The sequence below is a fragment of the Ammospiza caudacuta genome, chromosome 2, assembly GCF_027887145.1.
Source record: "Ammospiza caudacuta isolate bAmmCau1 chromosome 2, bAmmCau1.pri, whole genome shotgun sequence".
NCBI lineage: Eukaryota > Metazoa > Chordata > Aves > Passeriformes > Passerellidae > Ammospiza > Ammospiza caudacuta.
This window is the reverse complement of record NC_080594.1, coordinates 52,073,662-52,091,668: the sequence shown is the minus strand read 5'-3', so window position 1 is coordinate 52,091,668 and position 18,007 is coordinate 52,073,662. Positions and strand designations below refer to the sequence as shown.

The 18,007-nt window shown below is 42.4% G+C and overlaps 1 protein-coding gene across 1 annotated transcript in view; it reads right to left on the bottom strand.

Annotated features, from left to right (window-relative positions):
- The window catches only part of MTUS2 (microtubule associated scaffold protein 2), a 159,717-nt gene that overhangs the window by 37,339 nt on the left and 104,371 nt on the right, over nt 1-18,007 (bottom strand). The window contains exons 5-6 of the mRNA XM_058800039.1: nt 16,015-16,113; nt 9,520-9,728 (exon numbers count right to left, since the gene is read on the bottom strand). Coding sequence (XP_058656022.1) covers nt 9,520-9,728; nt 16,015-16,113 — 308 coding nt within the window. The remainder of the gene's footprint in view (nt 1-9,519; nt 9,729-16,014; nt 16,114-18,007) is intronic.

The following is an 18,007-nucleotide window of genomic DNA, read 5'->3' as shown; positions in this document are numbered from 1 at the left end:
TACTTCATTTTAACTAAAGATTGGTGAAATTGAGTTTTACATGAAACACAAGATATTCTAATAATGGGAAAGAAGACTATGGGACTATGGGAAAGAAGTTCAAGCATTATATATGAATGGCACCTATATAAATATATGGTATATACCCAACTGTTCCCTATTTATTTCTAAATTAATCTTTTTCATGTATTTAGCCATTGCTTTGAGTGTGTTATGCTCCTTTTTAATGTGTTTGCTTTTAAGAATACCAGTTAGCAAGAGGTGAAAGCAAAAAAATCAGGCCAAATATCTGGAAACTTGTACCAAATCAGGAGGTGATCTCTGTTTTTTTGCAGTCAGAGCAGAAAGAAATCCCAAAACCTTTTCTTTTGCAACATGGATCCCACTGGAAATGCAGAGATATCTGGACAACATCCAGCCCCTCCTTAACATTTTCCTTCTACTTTCCAGGGCAAAATAACTCCTCAGACACTCACACTATCAAGCATATCTTTCCATAACAGGCATGTTATCTGTGGGTTGTCCTTGCCTCTCCAGAGGGCTGGGGAGCTTTGACTATCACGGGCCTGCCTTGGTGCTTACCTCCTGCCTGGCTGCTAACTGTGAGGCAGCTTAAAGCAGGCTGCTCAGCTTACACAGGTTTTTCCAAGAAGCTTCAAAAACCATTTCCAGAAAGGCAGCCAGCTTCAGCTGCTGAAGGGATCACTACTTAAGTATCTTGTGCTCAGACCAATCCCCTCAGGCTAAGCTTGAGCAAGGTGCCTATGTCAGGCACAGGAAGAATGTCCCATGTGCCAGGTGATGCAATATTCCAGAAGAAGGGGAAAAACAGCTTTCTGTACTCTGAGGGAAGCCAAGACACAGAACTGAGGAGCTGTGAGACCAAAAGGGTGCTCCTGCAGCATGCAGCCAAGTGCCTGGGGTACCAAAACTCAGGTGTATAAAAGGCACCTCCAGCCTCAAATAAGGTCCAAGTTCAGTGCCCCAGTACTCCCCAGCCTGCACACCAAAGGTGCCAGGGCTTCTTGTACAATCCATGTGCACACACTCAATACGTCCCCGGAGGAGAAGCATCGCTCTGGGTCTATTCATTGACTGTAATGCACTAAGCAATTTAAAAAACCCCAACAAAACAAACCAAGGAAGAAATAGCCAATTTCCCCCCACAGATGAAATGAGAGTGTGGTAATAAGAATAGCTGTGGAGCCTGTTTGCCTGAGAAGCAGCCATCAGCCCAGCAGTGCTGCTGAGGACACGTCCTGCTGCTCGTGTCTGCAGCTGCCTGGAGCCATGCGCTCGCTGCACCACGGGAACACCAACAAGGGCAGATGGGACAAACCTGTGTGGGATCTAAAATATTCATCACATCCATTTGGCATAAATAAACATGAACAGTGGGAGTATCCCTGTCTGCAGAAGGGAAACTGCTCACTGGGCTCTCTTCTACAGCTCGCAGAGCTGCATGCACACAACCACTGCTGCCTCTGCACCTCCTGCTGTATGTGGGCTTGATGGGACTTCTTGGCTGCCCTCACTCTTGCACTTGGGTGACACACTGGCAGGACATCTCACTGTCCAGTCCTCATCCAGGGGTGCCCATCACTGTGACCCTGCAGGCGATGCCAGGCCCTCTGGTGCTCTTGCCCTATCCCCCATACAGCCACTGGAAACACAGATCCTCTTCCCAGAGGGTCTCTGAAAGCAGAACACACAGCACAGTGTGCTTGTGTGCATGCAGGTGTGTGTAACCACATAAAAACACACTTACCTTCCCAAATAAATCCCCAAAGAAACGAAATATATAGTAAGTGACTTATAGACTAAGTCACCTTGACACACCAGTTTTCATCAGGCTTTTGCCTATTTAGATGCTAAGTGCTCCAGGACTGGGATGTCATCTTTGTGTCATCCTCAAAATGTCTGGCACTTGTTGGGATGACTGTGGAATAACAAAACTGGAATGTTTTCATTTCCATCAGGAATGCTATATAGAACTCAAATATTAACAAAGAGGAATACATTGAGTCAGCCAAGTGCTTTCTGTTTTCAACAAACCCAGTTCAATCCCATTATCTTTTTGTTCTTTGTTCTGTGTAATTTGATTAAACACAAGCTAATGTTAACTTAAACAGATTGTATTCCACTGGTAAATAAGAAGATAAAAAATTGATTTTTTAAGTGAGGCTAACCTTTATGTTTTGTGATGGCAAAAACCCTAATATTCCTGCAGTTTAAAAGCTGGCACATAGTTGGTTTGATGCACATTTAGCATTGCCAGACTTTTATTATGAATAATAAATTGGTAATTTTTTATACTGCAGAAGTATTAAGATCACTTGAAAAAGCTGAAGTTCTATTGCACTGATCATTGTTGCCAATACTATTAAAATGCACATATAGGTCATTACTGGGCATGTCTTTATTAATGGCTGTGCCACTTTGACCTGAGTGGGATGTAAAACCACCAAACAAAAATATTGCTGCCAGAGGTGTGACAATCCCAGCAGGGAAAAGGTAGAGAAGGCCATGAATGTGTATCTGAGGGCAGGAGAGCTCCTGGGATGCTGTGATGGGCATCAGAATGAGGGATGCGGTGATGCCTGAAGTTGGCCACATAGGAAAGAAGGATTTGGATCTTCCAGAGGGACAGATTACTGAGAAGCAGCTACCAGCAAGTAAATATGTGTCAAGTTACTCAGTGGTCACTTCTTCTTCTGGGAGGGAACTCAGTATTTGACCTCTCTCTAGGCTGATTCCAACCTTCCTTAGACTTCTGTTCAAAAATTTCATTTTGAAACGACTTCTGAAGATTATCTGTGAGCTGAGGCATGGCGTCCTCCTTAACAGCAAATTTAAAGAGTGACATTTGGTCTTGTTATAAACACTTTATGCACACAGATATGTGTGTAAAATAAGAGATATGCTGAAAAGTTTGCTTTTGAATGGAGGCTCTGCTTTTTGACTCCCAAAGAGAGGATGGGATCCCTCTCACCTGGACAGGTCAGGTCTTGTCCACTCCACTGTTAAGGAGAGTTATGGTTTCCTTATTCACTTCCTGAAAGGTATCTATAAATTTTCATTTGGTAAATATTTCTGTTCCCACATTGAAACAGAAAAATTCTTTGGTTTCTGGTGCGATTAATACTTTCATATATGAACCTTGCACCTATTGATCTGCACTGAATTTTAGAGCCTTTGTTCTGTTACATTCCTACTAGAAATTTTGGTAGAATGCTTCTGGGAAGTAATCAATTGATCAATTAAAGGAAGAAACTCCAATAAACAAAACACAAAAAAAAAAAAACAAACAATGATTGATCTGAGGATATTTCCTCTTTGCTGTAAGAGAGGAATTTGAAATGCATGGAATTCAAAAGAGGTACACATTTCCATTGACTCCTTTGCTGAACCTAAGGAACAGCATGAAAGCACTGTGGTTTGGGTTTTCCCTATCCTCTGCATGATCAGAGGCCACAATAGCACTGCACCCTACTACTCATCACTGCTTTTCCCACCACTTCCAATGTGTTGCCAAATCTCTCAAGCCCAGACAAATACCCACCCTGGAGGCTGCCAGCATCACAAAAAACACTTCTGACTCTTATGTGTTTTTCCTCTGCAGTATAAAATCAAGGCTGTCAAAGTTAGCTGCTTACACAGAGATCAATAATACAAACAAAAGGAGAAAATAAATCCACTTTTACCTGATGCTTGGCATGCATTCTAAAAATATTGCTCTTCAAGGACAACATGTAAATAAAGAGGCCTTTAATTTTTAATGGCCATTTAAAACTCTTCAAGGGGAACATTAGAATGCCTGGGGCTATTTCTTTTTTATCTCAAAATTTAAAATATTTATGTGTAACTAGCCAAGTGTCTCCATTTATGTGTCTCCAGACACAGATACAAACATAGTCTAATTTGTTTGGGTTTTTTTTTCCAAAAAAAGGCCATGTAACTAAATCAATGCTTCCCAGGGAAGCATGTTCTTCCACCTTCCAAAACTAAAATTAACAATTTTGTCACAGCAGTGTCTCTAAGAAGGTCACTGAGGACACAAGGAGAAGCCATGAGGTTCCCTACACCTTTTTCCTTCTGTTTTGCAGGGCCTGAAGCAGAGCTGGCCAGGCTGTCTGGAAGCACTGTAAAATCCCAAAGGATGAGGAGGGGAGAGATACTCAGCTTCTTTGAGGTTCTTTTTCCTATAGCACCTCATCTACTCATTACCTGACTTTTAGCATACACAGCAAAGAAGCAGGGGGCCTGCAGAAGGTGATTTCCTTAATTTCACAAACCCCAATCCATTCCTTGGGTAGACTGACCATGTGTAAGTGGCCTGTAGGTCCCATTCCATCTACAGAGCTTTCATTGTAATGTTTGCACGTAAAGGAGTACACCTCTGGACTCTTACTCTGTTTTACCATAACTAATAGCCCCACATACCAAACTTTGTGCATTTCTCCTTAAAAATCAGTTCAGAAAGCTCTAAATGATGACAGAGCTTCTTTCTATTTTTTTTCCTTCCAAGTAAACAAAGATTTTGTTTTCCTTGCAATACAATGTTTTTGATACATAGCTCTAAACTGTCAGTGTTTGATGAGACCAAAGTGTATTTTTTTCAGGATTACAGAATGAAAATATTAAGCTGCTCTGACTGCTCTGGTCTTCATCAGGAGCAATGAAAAGAATGAACTTGCTCAATGCAGGACACGTAGCCTAACTGTAATAGTGAGGAGGGAGGAATGGCACTTTTCTAAGGACTATTCTTGGGCCAAATTCAAACATATTTTGCAAACATTGAGAAAGCATTACCCCTGAAAGCCAGAAGGTCAATCTTTCTGATAGTGCTGGCTTCTTACCACTCTGCCAGCACCAGGCACAAACAATAGATATATTTCTCTTGAACTTATTCTCTGAGACATTTGTGAAAATAAACCATTTTCAGCTTAGCCTGAGATAATCCCTTGAAATGTTAGCCCAAATTAATGTTTTGGAGGCAGTGGTGCGAAGTGCCAAGTGACTTATAAACAGCATGACCAATTTTGCCTCTAGCACAAGTGGTCATTAGCATCTGGCCATGGATGTCACATGACACTGGGTGGCATATTGTCCACTCACAGGACAGGGACATTCCTCTCAAAAAGGCACACTAGCACACACCTATTCATCATCTGAATGAGGGAAAAGGTTTTTCTTGCCCATCCTGGATTTTGCAGGATATTTCCATGTGTGTTTACTTTTCTGGAATAGTAAGAATGTAGTAATACATTCTGGAATGTATTATATGTGTATATTATATATACAATATTGTATAGCCATGATTAGATGTGCAGACACACACTGTCACTCTCTGGTTACTGGTGACACTTTCCCAGTCCTGGTAGACACAAAGTTCTGGGATGTCACCAAACACTGCAGTGTTGTCCCAACTCTTGTTCAGGACATCTCTGTGGTTCCTCCATTCCTCCATGCAGCTCATCCAGCTGCACTTGTGCTGGGACCTGTCTGTGGGAAATGGATTTGTAGATCCATTTCCCACAGACAAAATCAAATCCACTTCCCACACCTGTCCTGAGGAGTTTCTCCCCTGATGAAAACCATATCAAGAGGCCATGATGCAGGTCTGGAAACTCCTCCAGGCCCAAGCAGAGTATGGGACAGACTGCTCCAGCATAACCCTTTCCCTCACCTGCTCCCACCCTGGAGGTCTGCAGCCCAGAAAGGATCCCTTCTCCTCATACACTGGAGCTCCAGAGTCCTGCTCTGAAATTTCAGAGGCAGACCTGGGACTGCACTTTCTGCTTGCTGGATTGCAGAGAGCCATTAGCCCAGTTTCAACACAAACACTTCTGTGGTGTACTAGAGATATGAAAATGGATTTATTTTCTCCTCCCTTTTACTGTCCAGAAAGATTTTCTCTCCTGGATCTGTCACTTTGGGTTACTCCCCTTTAGATGGCACTGTTACCACTTCCAAGAGATCACGGCCGGGCCCTTCTGTGAACAGGGCTGACGCTGGGCCAGGACTGCCACTATCACTGGGTCAACAAGCCACAGCAGGTCAGGAGTGATCCACACCAGGGCTCTGGAAATACTTGCTCTAAAAAGCCCTCCTGGTATCACTCCAGCTCCTGCCAGACAGTTGTTCACTCTGCTGTACCAGCACAGCACAAGGGCTGTATCGGCAGGAGGAACATCTGACGACCTTAAGGACAAATTTAATCTGCTGCTCTTCAGAATCAGTTTGAAGCAGTTCCAAAAGTCAACAAGAGTCATGTGCATATACGAGGGTCTTAAGGTAATACATCTGCTAATTAAATAATAATTAAAAGCCATGCTCTGCACAGTCACTGCAATCATTACTTTTCATGCTTATGTCAGAACCACTGCTTTAATATCTTTTACATCTATTGCCTCAGTTATCACCTGATTTGATTGCCTAGGCTTTTCCCAAGGATAGAAAATTGGTTTAAATGGCATTTAATGGGTCTGCATTAAATACTGCTACATGTTGTGCACTTCTAGATGCCAATTAAAAGAATCTTGCCAATTAAGAGCATTTTCAGCTGAGGAAGAGAGATGATTCCAGGATAACATTCAGCAGTGGCCTGAAACAGTCAGAAAACAAATCCAAAAAATGAAAAGAAAATATAATTTATGTAATCTTAAAGCACTCAGAGAAACTGCTGGTGTGGTCCAACTCTTTATTACATACAACACTCTCTTTCTACACAGTAGTCTGTTGGACCACTTGCCTTCCAAAGCCACCTCAGCTTTGGAAAGAGGAGAGAAACAGTGTGAGCAAAACAAGAGAGCCACAGACATGGGCCCACTTGCACCCACTTACCACCTACACTGGTTCTTAGGCTGTTTTCAAGACTCAGTCCCGTCCTCACTGCCTAGGAGCATATTTTACAACAGAATTTAGGTCCAAATCTGAGAAAAAAATCTATGTTTTGAACATTATTTTGCTGTGATGTAAGGAGAGAGAGACATTGGACACAAACTACTATCAGTCCAGAAGTGGCTCCCCAGTATCAAAATAGGAGACGCAAGAGTGGAACTGCTAGTTGGACAAATCAACCCCAAAATTCTTGGGAATAAGGCTGCACCTTTTTATCAAAATAATGTTTTTCCTTTGCCAAACTGCAGTTCCACTCAGACCTCAATCATTTTGTCTGCAGGGTTCTCAGCTACAGATACACCCAACTGTTATTATTTTTATCATGTGAAAAGTTGGTTTATTTTTTCCCATGCTTCCCTAACCCAAAGACAGCCAACTCAATTTTACTTAAGCTTTCAGACAATAATGCCACTTCAGAAAATGTCTACAGATTGCATTTTTAAATGACACTCAAAACCTTGTAAGCCTGTGTCTATGTTGCAAGACAAATGAGTGCCCAGTTACACAACTCCTTGAGTAGTCCCAGATTGTCCCACTGTATGTAGGCTCCCAGCTTTAGCAGTGAATTTAAGAGTGCAGCAGCCTTACTGCTCCCTGGAAGTCTCAGACGAGACAGGCGAGTGACTCAAGCAGAAATTCAGGTCTTTTGTGCTTTAAATAGTCTTCATGAAGTGCTCACATGTCTGCATGCACTAAAAATGGAGCCTAAAGCAGCCATACTCCTAAAGGATGTACCACATCTGCATGGATCTGGAACAAATCTACATCTAATCCTGCCCAAACCTGAAGGTGCTTAAATTCTACAGGTGTGTTATTTTTCACCTCCAGGCACTCAGAGGAGCATTACTGCAATCCCCAGCGGGCCTGAGAAATACAGAGGAGCTGGGAATGTGAGGTGCAGCTATGCTTGGCCAGACTTTGTGAGGGTGCTATTAAATAAAGACACCTGAGTTGTTCAATTTAGGAGGCATTTTCAGGACAGATCCAACAGGCACCAACAGCAGAACAGTCATCTCAAAGCTCAGCTCCAGCAGCTGTTCTCATTGAAAACATATCCAGAGGAGATGAAGGAGATGTGAGAGTTCCTTCAGCAAATGTGAATGAGGCATGTGATGAAAAATCTCTCCCCAGTGGACAATGCACAGACAAAGCTGAGCTGACAGTGCTCTGCCCTTTTTTATTTCCCTCTGATTTAAACAAGGATACTCCACAGCCAGCTCAAAAAAACCACAAACAAAACAACAACAACAAAAAAAAACCCCTGACAAAACACCACCAAACTAAAAAAATCTCCCCCAAAAAAACTCCCCCAAAAACCACAACAAAAACCTAAACCCATCCAAAAGTGTTTAGAAATACCTTACAAGTCCTGAAATACAGAAATGTCAAGTCTCAAGAAAAATAGAGAGGGAAGATCTCCTGGGATGGTATTTAAAATATTTAGGATGTTTTAAAAACTTCTTGTTTTTTCAGTTCAGTGAATCTTCCCTGGCAAGATCAGCTCCTACTTAGGGAAAAGTGTGAACCGTGGTTATTTCTTCAAAGGTAACCTTTCCCACTAATATAAAAACCCTCAAAACTAAATAAAGTATTTCAGAATTTTAAAGACTGACTTAATTTAGATTTTGTTTCCTTGCTTTTCTTTCTCCCATTTAACACAGAAAATTTATTCTTGTTTTTCCCAAAAGTAGACAAACAGGCTAGAAAGGGTATTATCCAAGCCTTGGATCCTACTGCTGGTGATTGTCTGCCTGTTTTACAAGGTAGCTAGGACACCAGCTTAACCTGGGATGTCATAAAATACATGGGCATGGTGTGAATGACCTCAGAACCCAGCTACATTTCCTAGATCACTAAACAGCTTTTGAAACAAGCAAAACCTTCAAGTCTTGAATGGTTATTTTGGTTGTCTTAAAATATATTCATTTTGACTTGAGTGAATAAATAAGGTTCTCTAATTACCAGCAACATTTTCTTTATGTTCTCTATACCTGCTGTGTGTAATCTTCTGCATGCTGAGATAATGTTATCCTCACATCTCCAGGAACTGGCAACCCTGTGACAGGGACACCCTGCCCAATTCATGGTGAACAGGAAGAGTAGATAATTATTGTGGGAAATCAAATTGCTTCCTTCATCTAACAGCTTTGGTTGCACACAAGTATTAATATCTCAGTTACACTTTCCATTCCAGCTCTAGCAATCAGAGACTGGGCCTTCTAAGTTTCGGCATCTCCTTTACTCGTAAAACCCCTGCTTGTCACATATGCTTCATTCAAAATTCTTCCTTTTTCAAGCTCCTACACCCTTTTTTTCAAATATATGGCATCAAATTATTCAACTTACCAGACTGGATGACATCTACACTTTACACACAATTTCTTTGGCCACCCAATCCCCAAGTTTGGTGACTTAACAGAGGTGCCAGATTTCCTCTGTCATTGCAGTTTTCCTTTCTATGAAATTTGAATTCCCTTCTCATAATAATAATTGTAAAGAAATTACATGCTTTGATCCCAAGAGCAAATTTTCAGTGACCATGGAATAAATTTGGGCAAGTGACAGTTGTAAAGGCAAAGAATCTTTACAGTGGTAGGAAGCACCCATTGCACTTACCTGCCTGTAAAAGTACTGTGTGGTTATAGCAAAGACATCAAAGCCACAGCTGGCTCTTTTAAGCTCATCTTGGATATTGATTAACTGCCGGGACTGCTCATCGCACTTTTCCTTCAGTTTCTGAACCAGCTGCTTTTCTGTGTCTCGCCCCTCTCCTGGTTTGGGGGAGAATCCATTCTTTGGAGTGGTTGGCCTTTGCCTGGAATGTCCTACAAAGGAAGGGGTAATAAAAGACCATTCAGATCACATAGTTTATATGTACAGACATGACCTTTATGTGTTTCTATGGCCTCTGGGACTCATTCCTACAAAAGAAAAAAAGGTCTGTAGCACTCACACAGAATCACAGAAATTCAAGGCTGGAAGAGACCTGTAAGATCATCAAGTCCAACCCATGTTCTAACAATTCAACTAGATCATGGCAGCAAGTGCCACATCCAGTCTTTTTTTGAACTCTTCGAGGGATGATGACTCCACCACCTCACTGGGTAGATGATTCCAGTATCTGACCACTCTTTCTGTAAAATACTTCCAGTCTTTCAAAAAAAAAAAAAAAAAAAGGCAAAAGCATAGTGAAATATGTTTCTTTAGGAGCCAAAGCTCAAAGCTTTATAACAGCCATCTCACCTCAGGCTCTGAGCCTGAAAGTCTTCTATCTTCTACAAGTTGAGGAGAGATGTCCTAAGAGCGTATCACTGAGAACTGAGGTTGTTGGAGGAAGGAAGCACTTCAACTCTGCTAGACATCTACAAGAAACAGAGGTCTGCATCTCTCTTGAATGGCAGTGAGAGAAATGGGCACTTCCAGGTCTTATTGATGCTGTGGAAAACAGCTAGGTGACATTTCTACTCTACACATGTTTTCTTTGTTCACATGAACCCCAGCCTGGTGACTCAACAGAGGTGCCAGTTTTCCTTTGCCTTTGCAGATTTCATTTTGCCTCTACACAGGACAATGTGGTGCTGGAGTTGTCCCTCCCTGAAGGCAAATACAGCATGGATTGCTTGCTACTGGGATATCACTATCACTTTTTATCTACAATAGTGCAGTCTACCTTGAGAGTTCCCCTTGCTCTCACCTTTACAATGTGTCCAAAATTGCAGCAATTAGCAGATACGTACTGAAGTGCCACCAAGTGCCACACAACGCACAAGAGTTACATCACTGGCTCTGCACAGCTGCTCTCTCAGCATCTTTGATCACACCAGAATCACTTCATGGTTTGCCTGCAGAAATAGGCCCAGACAGACTGGCTCCTCTGAGGTGCTCCAGGTTGGCTTGAAGCAAGCCTGATGCTGTACAAAGATGTGAAAGCACTCGTGTAGCTTGTGTTTAGGGTATAGTGTCATATTTGTATCAATAGCACCAGAACTGAAGCTTACTCATGATAAAACACTTCAGGAAGGTGGGACTTTTTTCCTAAGTTCACATCCTGCTTGAGTCAGCTATGCATTTCTGCAGATATACCCAGTTATGAGGATGAAGCAAGAAGGGGCAGTGTTCTGGTGGTATCAGGCTGCTCAAGACACTGCTTGGAAAATCTGTTCTGCCTTTACCTTCTTTGCTTCGCGAGGACTCTCCTCTGCAAACATTTATGGCCAGCTGGGCATCACCTTTGCACAGCTTAGTGACTTATTTTGCTACCCTCAATCTTTCTTGCTACCTTTTTGCTACCCCTCAGCTGATGGTCTTTAGCTCATTCCTGAATGCTGGCCAGGAACCTCCAGTACTCAACAGATCCTCCCCATTATCCTCCAGCTTTTACCCTAGAAGCTGAAGTCAGTAAGAAAGAGGGAGAAAATACGAGTCAGACACCTTCGTCCCATGTGTTACTAGAGATGGTGGATATGGGTCTGGAACGTTTCTGTGTTAGTAGAAAAGGTTGTGTGTGCAATAATATGATAAAAGGGGACAGTTTGTTGTTTCATAGTCTTGTAGTATCCAGTTCCTGAAAACAATACAGAAACCATGCCTACAACCAGTCTCCAGCAATCAGTGTAATAGGAGACAGTCTTCTGCCATGAATACTACCTGTTCCTTTCCTAAAAAGCCAAAGAATCCTTCCACAGAGATGCCTCTGATGGTATGAATCTGAGCCAATTTGTAAAGCAGAGTATTACAAATTCCAGAGGTAATTTTGTCAGATGTGTTTTAGATCTTTTAGATCTTCAAGACTGTGGTCTGGGTGTGCAAGTAGATCCTAAGGGCAGTTTTATGACATCAGACAGGGGAACAGAATGGCTTCCCCAGAGCAATACACCAGGAGTGCATTCCTACATTTTCAGATCCCCAGCTTGTGTGGAGCCATTGGGAGCATATCTTCTATCTTGCTCAGCTACATCCTGGCTCCAGGCTAAGCTTACAGGGTGCCAGCTCCAGAAGAGGTGCTCCCTCATGTCTCCAAGCATCTCATGGTGCAACTGCAGAGAGACATGAGTGCAAAAACCCCTTTGAAACTCTTTGTGTCCATGACCTGCATTTGTGACCACGAATAACATGTTGTGCAGTGTCAAGACTAATGCCATGTTGTTGGAAGACCGAAATAATACAGCACAAGGAGTTTTTGTCATTAGGAGAGTTCAAGCAGCATAGCTATTGCCCTCTATCCATTTTTATGTCACTTAAAGTCTGTCAAATTTTGTGCAATAATAAGAAAATACAGACTCTTCCATTCATACCTCTTAGCTGTGCAGTAGGTAATACCACAAAAGAAGAAACTCATAAAAGCAAGAGCCATAAATATCTGTCTTTTTAGTATAAAAATCTTGGGTTGTTTAAGCAAGACAGTGATGTTACAACAGAAGGCTTAGGAAGAAGTGTAGGGGAAAGCCCTTGAAATCAGTTCAGTCTTTAATTAAAACAGAAATCTGTCAGGTTGCTTAGTCTTACATCTTTCTAGCCTTCCTGTTCACTGGAAGATTTGAAGTGCACATCTCTTGTGCTGTCCTTGTCAGAATTATAAGCTGTCCTTGTAAATTAAATGGTGCTATTCTCCTCAGGGATAAATCTGAATTTCTCGGTTCATTTGGGTCTGAAAGGCAGCTTACTAAGCTTATTCTGCCATTGATGTCTCTCTTCTGTTGCTCTGCACAAAACAGGGTATATATTAATGATGCTGGCCCTTATCCTCATGTCCTTTTTGCTGATGGGGGAACCAGAGGGGCAGACCCAGTGTGTGCTGAAATCATTGTACCCCTTTGATCCTCTTCAAAACTCCCAAGTCTTTTTTATCTATGTGAGTGTTTGAACTAGGGAGACATAACAAGTATATACTCATAATTAACACTGTCCATGAGGATTTAGATGGGGAATGCAATTTATTTGCCTTTTCACTGTCCAATTTCCAACATTTTGGTAAGGAAAGTGAGCAAATTACTTAGAGACAATTGTTATGGTGTCACATCTAGCTGGCGACCAGTCACAAGTGGTGTCCCTCAGGGTTCTGTGTTGGGACCAGTTTTGTTCAATATTTTTATTGACGATATGGATGAGGGCTTAGAGTCTTTTATTAGTAGTTTCGCTGATGATACCAAATTGGGTATGAGTGTAGATCAACTAGAGGGGTGTAGGGCTCTCCAGAGAGACTTGGAACGGCTGGACAAATGGACAGAATCAAATGGGATGAACTTCAATAAGTCCAAGTGCCGAGTATTGCACTTCGGCCATAATAATCCCCTGTACCGATACAAGCTGGGGATGGAGTGGCTGGATCGTGCCCAGGTGGAAAGGGACCTGGGGGTGCTGGTTGACAGTCGATTGAATATGAGCCAGCAATGTGCCCAGGTAGCCAAGAGGGCCAATGCCATCCTGGCCAGTATCAGAAATGGTATGGCCAGCAGGAACAGAGAGGTCATTCTTCCCCTGTACTCGGCACTGGTGAGGCCTCACTTGGAGTACTGTATCCAGTTCTGGGCCCCTCACTTTAAGAGGGACGTTGAGTTACTTGAGCGTGTCCAGAGGAGAGCAATGAAACTAATAAGGGGCTTGGAACACAAGCCATATGAAGAGCGACTGAGGGAGCTGGGGTTGTTCAGCCTGGAGAAAAGGAGACTCAGGGGTGACCTCATCACTCTCTACAACTTCCTGAAGGGTGGCTGTAGTGAGCTGGGGGTCGGCCTCTTTCTCCGGGCGACAACGGATAGAACAAGAGGACACAGTCTCAAGTTGCGTCAAGCTAGATGTAAGTTAGAAGTAAGAAGGAAATACTTCACAGAAAGAGTGGTCAGAAACTGGAATCATTTACCCAGTGAGGTGGTAGAGGCATCATCCCTTGAAGAATTTAAAAAAAGACTGGATGTGGCACTTGCTGCCATGATCTAGCTGAACAGTTAGAACATCGGCTGGACTAGATGATCTTATAGGTCTCTTCCAGTCTTGAAAATTCTGTGATTCTGTGATTCTGTGATTCTGTTATCAAGCATTCTGTGGAGTGACTGATGCCAGAAGCCACTGGCTCCATTCTAAAATGGAGTGGAAGGAGAGCACCTCCATCTATGGACACCTGTTCCTATACACAGATCTCAGAAAGAGTATTGCATCAAAGGATAAAACTGAGAGCCCTGCAAGACTCTGCATCTCAAAAGTCCCTCGCAAGTCTTCAGAGTCAAAGCTCAAAAAATTTGTGTCCAACAGTCAAAAACCAGCACTGATTAAAAGGAACTGAATGTGAGAAGGCCAGTAACAGAGGCAAATACAGCCTAGAAACAGCACTCAGAAGTTTTGGAACCTGTTTCATGGCCAGATGTAGCTGTGGTGAAATTACCTGTGAGACACCTTCTCTCCCATCAAAAAGTGTAAATGATGCAGGGGCTTGTGATTCTGATGGAGGAAAGTCTGTGACTGCCCCTTAGCATCAGCTACACTGCATGTCCTCCTCAAAGGCTGCTTTGAGTATTTTTTGAAATTGTTAAGTAAGTGAAGAAATTGTCATTATTGCTTTGTTATTGCTGAACTTATTTCAAAGAATGCCAAAGGCTACTCTAAAAAAATAAATGAAGATGAGGTTTATTTTCCTACTTGATCCTTAGAATGATAAAGGAATTTACATTGGCTTAATTGCAGACAAGCAAGCTGAACAGATTTTTAATCAGTCTGATGGATGGAGGTCAGTTACTCAACCTCTCCCAAGAATGAAGAAACCTTTGAGGCCTCATGAATTTGATATGCCAAAACTTTAGGCCTTGAAAACTATTTAGTCACCCATGGAGAGGCAGACCTCCTTAAGACAATACAAATACACTGTACAAATATTGCAGTGTTCCATTTTGCTTTGTAATCCCAGTGGAAGCAAATCAGCTGAGCTGTAACACGCTGCTACAGCCACAATCAGTGCTGGTGCTTAAACTGGACTCCCACCGCTATAAACACCGGCGAGCTTCTGGTCTGGCACTCTCTGCAACAAATTCTTTGGATCTCTCTGTGGTCTCACCAGGTGCAAAATAGCCTGTAAATTATATGACTCAGAGGACAGCGTTAAGTTCATCTTTTTACTCTAGCATCTTTGTAAGGAGAAGAATTTTGTGTCCTGTTGGTGCCTGGGAAGATTAAATTTAATCTTCCATTTCATTGATTTTGTTGGTTGAGAAGAAGAAGAATAAAGATTGAATTTAATAATAATGGACAAACTCTTGGTGCAAGTTATAGGAGCTGGAGAGCTCTTCTAAATTATTTATATTCTGCCACCAAATGGAGCAACATGGGCTTCTATCCCCCACAGTTATAACTCAAGTATCACATAGCTGTAGAGATGACATTTTAAGTATTCAAGCAGAGTCTTAAAAATGAGGTAACAGAAGATAAACTGCAAAAACAATGAAATCAGTGGGACCATGCACACTCATTTCAGAAGCATTTAGATCAAGCAAAGGCCAGCCTCACAAAAGTCTTTAGGCACATTTATTAATGTACACTCAGTAGACATAAATAGAAACAAGTTCCCTTTGTTTTAGTAAATAAAGAAAGGTATTCTTCAGAAATGTTAAAACCATGTGTTTGTGCCCAATATTGAGGTATAAGTTGATAATGTCCCAATAGCACTTTGGAGGCTTTTTCTATAGATAGTCCCTTTCCCCATTATGCACAGAAATACCGCAGGAAATTTAGTGCCTCTGCATAGAAGTAAGAGTGGATTCTGAGCCATACATTATCACTCCAGGCAATTCTCTGAGATGTCTTTTATTTTGCTATATGTATCTGTCCTCTTCTTATGTAAGAAAATTGTAATGATAAAAAAAATTCCTCTGCCCTTAAACATGTAATAGCAACAACTCTTTGCTTTGAAAAAGAGATGATTGCATGGTTATAACAAAGAGAACAAAAGTCTATTCAGCTCATGCATTGGTATGATAAAGCCTACTGTAGCCAGCTTAATGAACCTTGGACACAGTCAATCCTCACTTAACAATAGTAGGTCTCAGATTTGAGTGTGTTAACAAGAAATGCAAAGTCAATAAGTTTAAATCTTCCCTGAAACACTGCTTTCAGGTTCATAAGTACCTGGTGAATGGAGTTTTGTGGCTGTTACTGCTGATTTCTTAGGGGATGAGACAGCTGGTCTGCTAGCATCCTGATCTTTTTGCACTTCTTTCTTCACACCTGTTTTAGGAAAAAAAAAATCAAAGGTAGAAAGACACCTCGTTTATAATTCTGTTCATAATATGCAGAACTGTGTCGCTAAGATACACACCAAGATGGCAAAATGTATTTCACCAATCCATGTCCTGGGCTCTGCACAGAATGAGGCTACACAGTACTTCAGGGTTGGATGCCAACCTGACGTGTCTGCAACCATGACTGTGTACGTGCAGCTGAGCTGCATGCACAGCACTGAGGAAGGACAGAAGGCCTTACACACTACCTTGGCTTCCCAGTCATCTGAACCATGACAAATGCCATTAAGGCACAAATAGCTACACAGGCAACCCATCCTTTCTGTTCTGAGTGCTGTCTTCTGTCTCTTCACTGTGCTGTGCAACCTCATTCTGGGCTGCAGGAGGAGCAGAATAGGACTGTGCAAAGCGGACTGAAATTACCTGCAAGCCCCTGTCCTGTCACCTTTTCCACAGGTAAGGAAGCTGCCCTTTCTGGAGACCAGCTTTCCAAGGTGGTCTCATGTGGTGAAGAGAAGGCCAGAACCAGAAGCAAGCAGGATGTGCCAGAGCTGGGCTGGATGTGGCTGCCTGGACATGAGCGTGGGTCTGTCTGTGCAGTAAGGCAGGCAGGGACAGAGCTGGGCAAGCACATTCAGGGCACAAACCTACAAGACACTGTGCCAGTGTGGGATGAAGCAGGGCATGGAATATTTTTGAGAGAGGCAGCTCCATGTCTGTTGCTATGTGTCCCACCAGTGGAGCTCTCTGCTCAGGGCCTCGGGACGGTCTGCCAGCTGTCAGAGCCCTGCAGCCAGACACTGCCTCTGCACCAGGGACACACGACTGCCTCTGAAAGCCAGAGGGGCCACCCAAGCTCAGCTCCTCCTGCCCACCCACAGCTCCCATCAAAAAATAGCTGTGGGGACCATGCTGAGTGCAGTAACATGAGGTCCTGCCCTGCTCCTTTGGCCATGGTGTGACAGTCACAGGATCTCAAGCAGAAATTTTTCATCAAAGAAGTAAGGAAAAAGAGCAATAAAAAGCAAACCCCAGGGACAATAATGTAGCTTCCTGTTTGCTTTCCTTTTTTGACCATTAGAGTTTGTTGAGGGTTGCATTTTAGTCTGAAGGGCTGTGTCACAGCACCTGGATACACAGGAAAAACAGAGAGATTTGAGGCAAATTACTTGCTTTAGAGGGAAAACAAAGTTTGCCTTATTGACTTTCCCCTTTCTTATAAGTATATTCACAAATATTTTATAGGAAAATGTCGCACAGAATCTGAAGTATCTGAAGCAGGAAAAAAAATCAGATTTTCTTGCTGCTGCCTAATGACAGAGGCAGTCCAAAAGCTAACACTATCTTCCATTTTGCTTAATACAAATGCGATCTGGCTCTTTCAACAATGGAAAAAAATGATAATTTTATATAGGGATCATAATCTTGAGGAACACTTACTGCTTTACTATTTTCTGCTCCCTCCAAAGCCACACCTAGTCACAGCTGCAGTATATATGGGTGTATTTCTGATGCATCTTTCACCCTTCCACTTCTGCCTGCATCAGGACTTGCATGCAGAGAGCTGCAGACACAGCATTTGCCACGCACCAGAAGCTGAGCTGCATAATTCCTAGCACTGTCTCTCAGCATTTGCTTGCAGAGTGCTTCTGGAAACAGCACATGCACCTGCATCTCCAACTGTTTGTGGGAGGGAAGCATGGGACAAGTTCTAAAACTCCCTTTGACTCTCTTCCACTGTTCATAGGCAAATCACACCATCAGCTGTCAGGGCTTGTAAAGACTGAACACTTGCTCATACCTTTACTTTTGTCCATCTCCATTTTCTCTGCTGTTCATAAATGCAACATGTTGAGGCTAAGATTCTAATTTGTGATTAA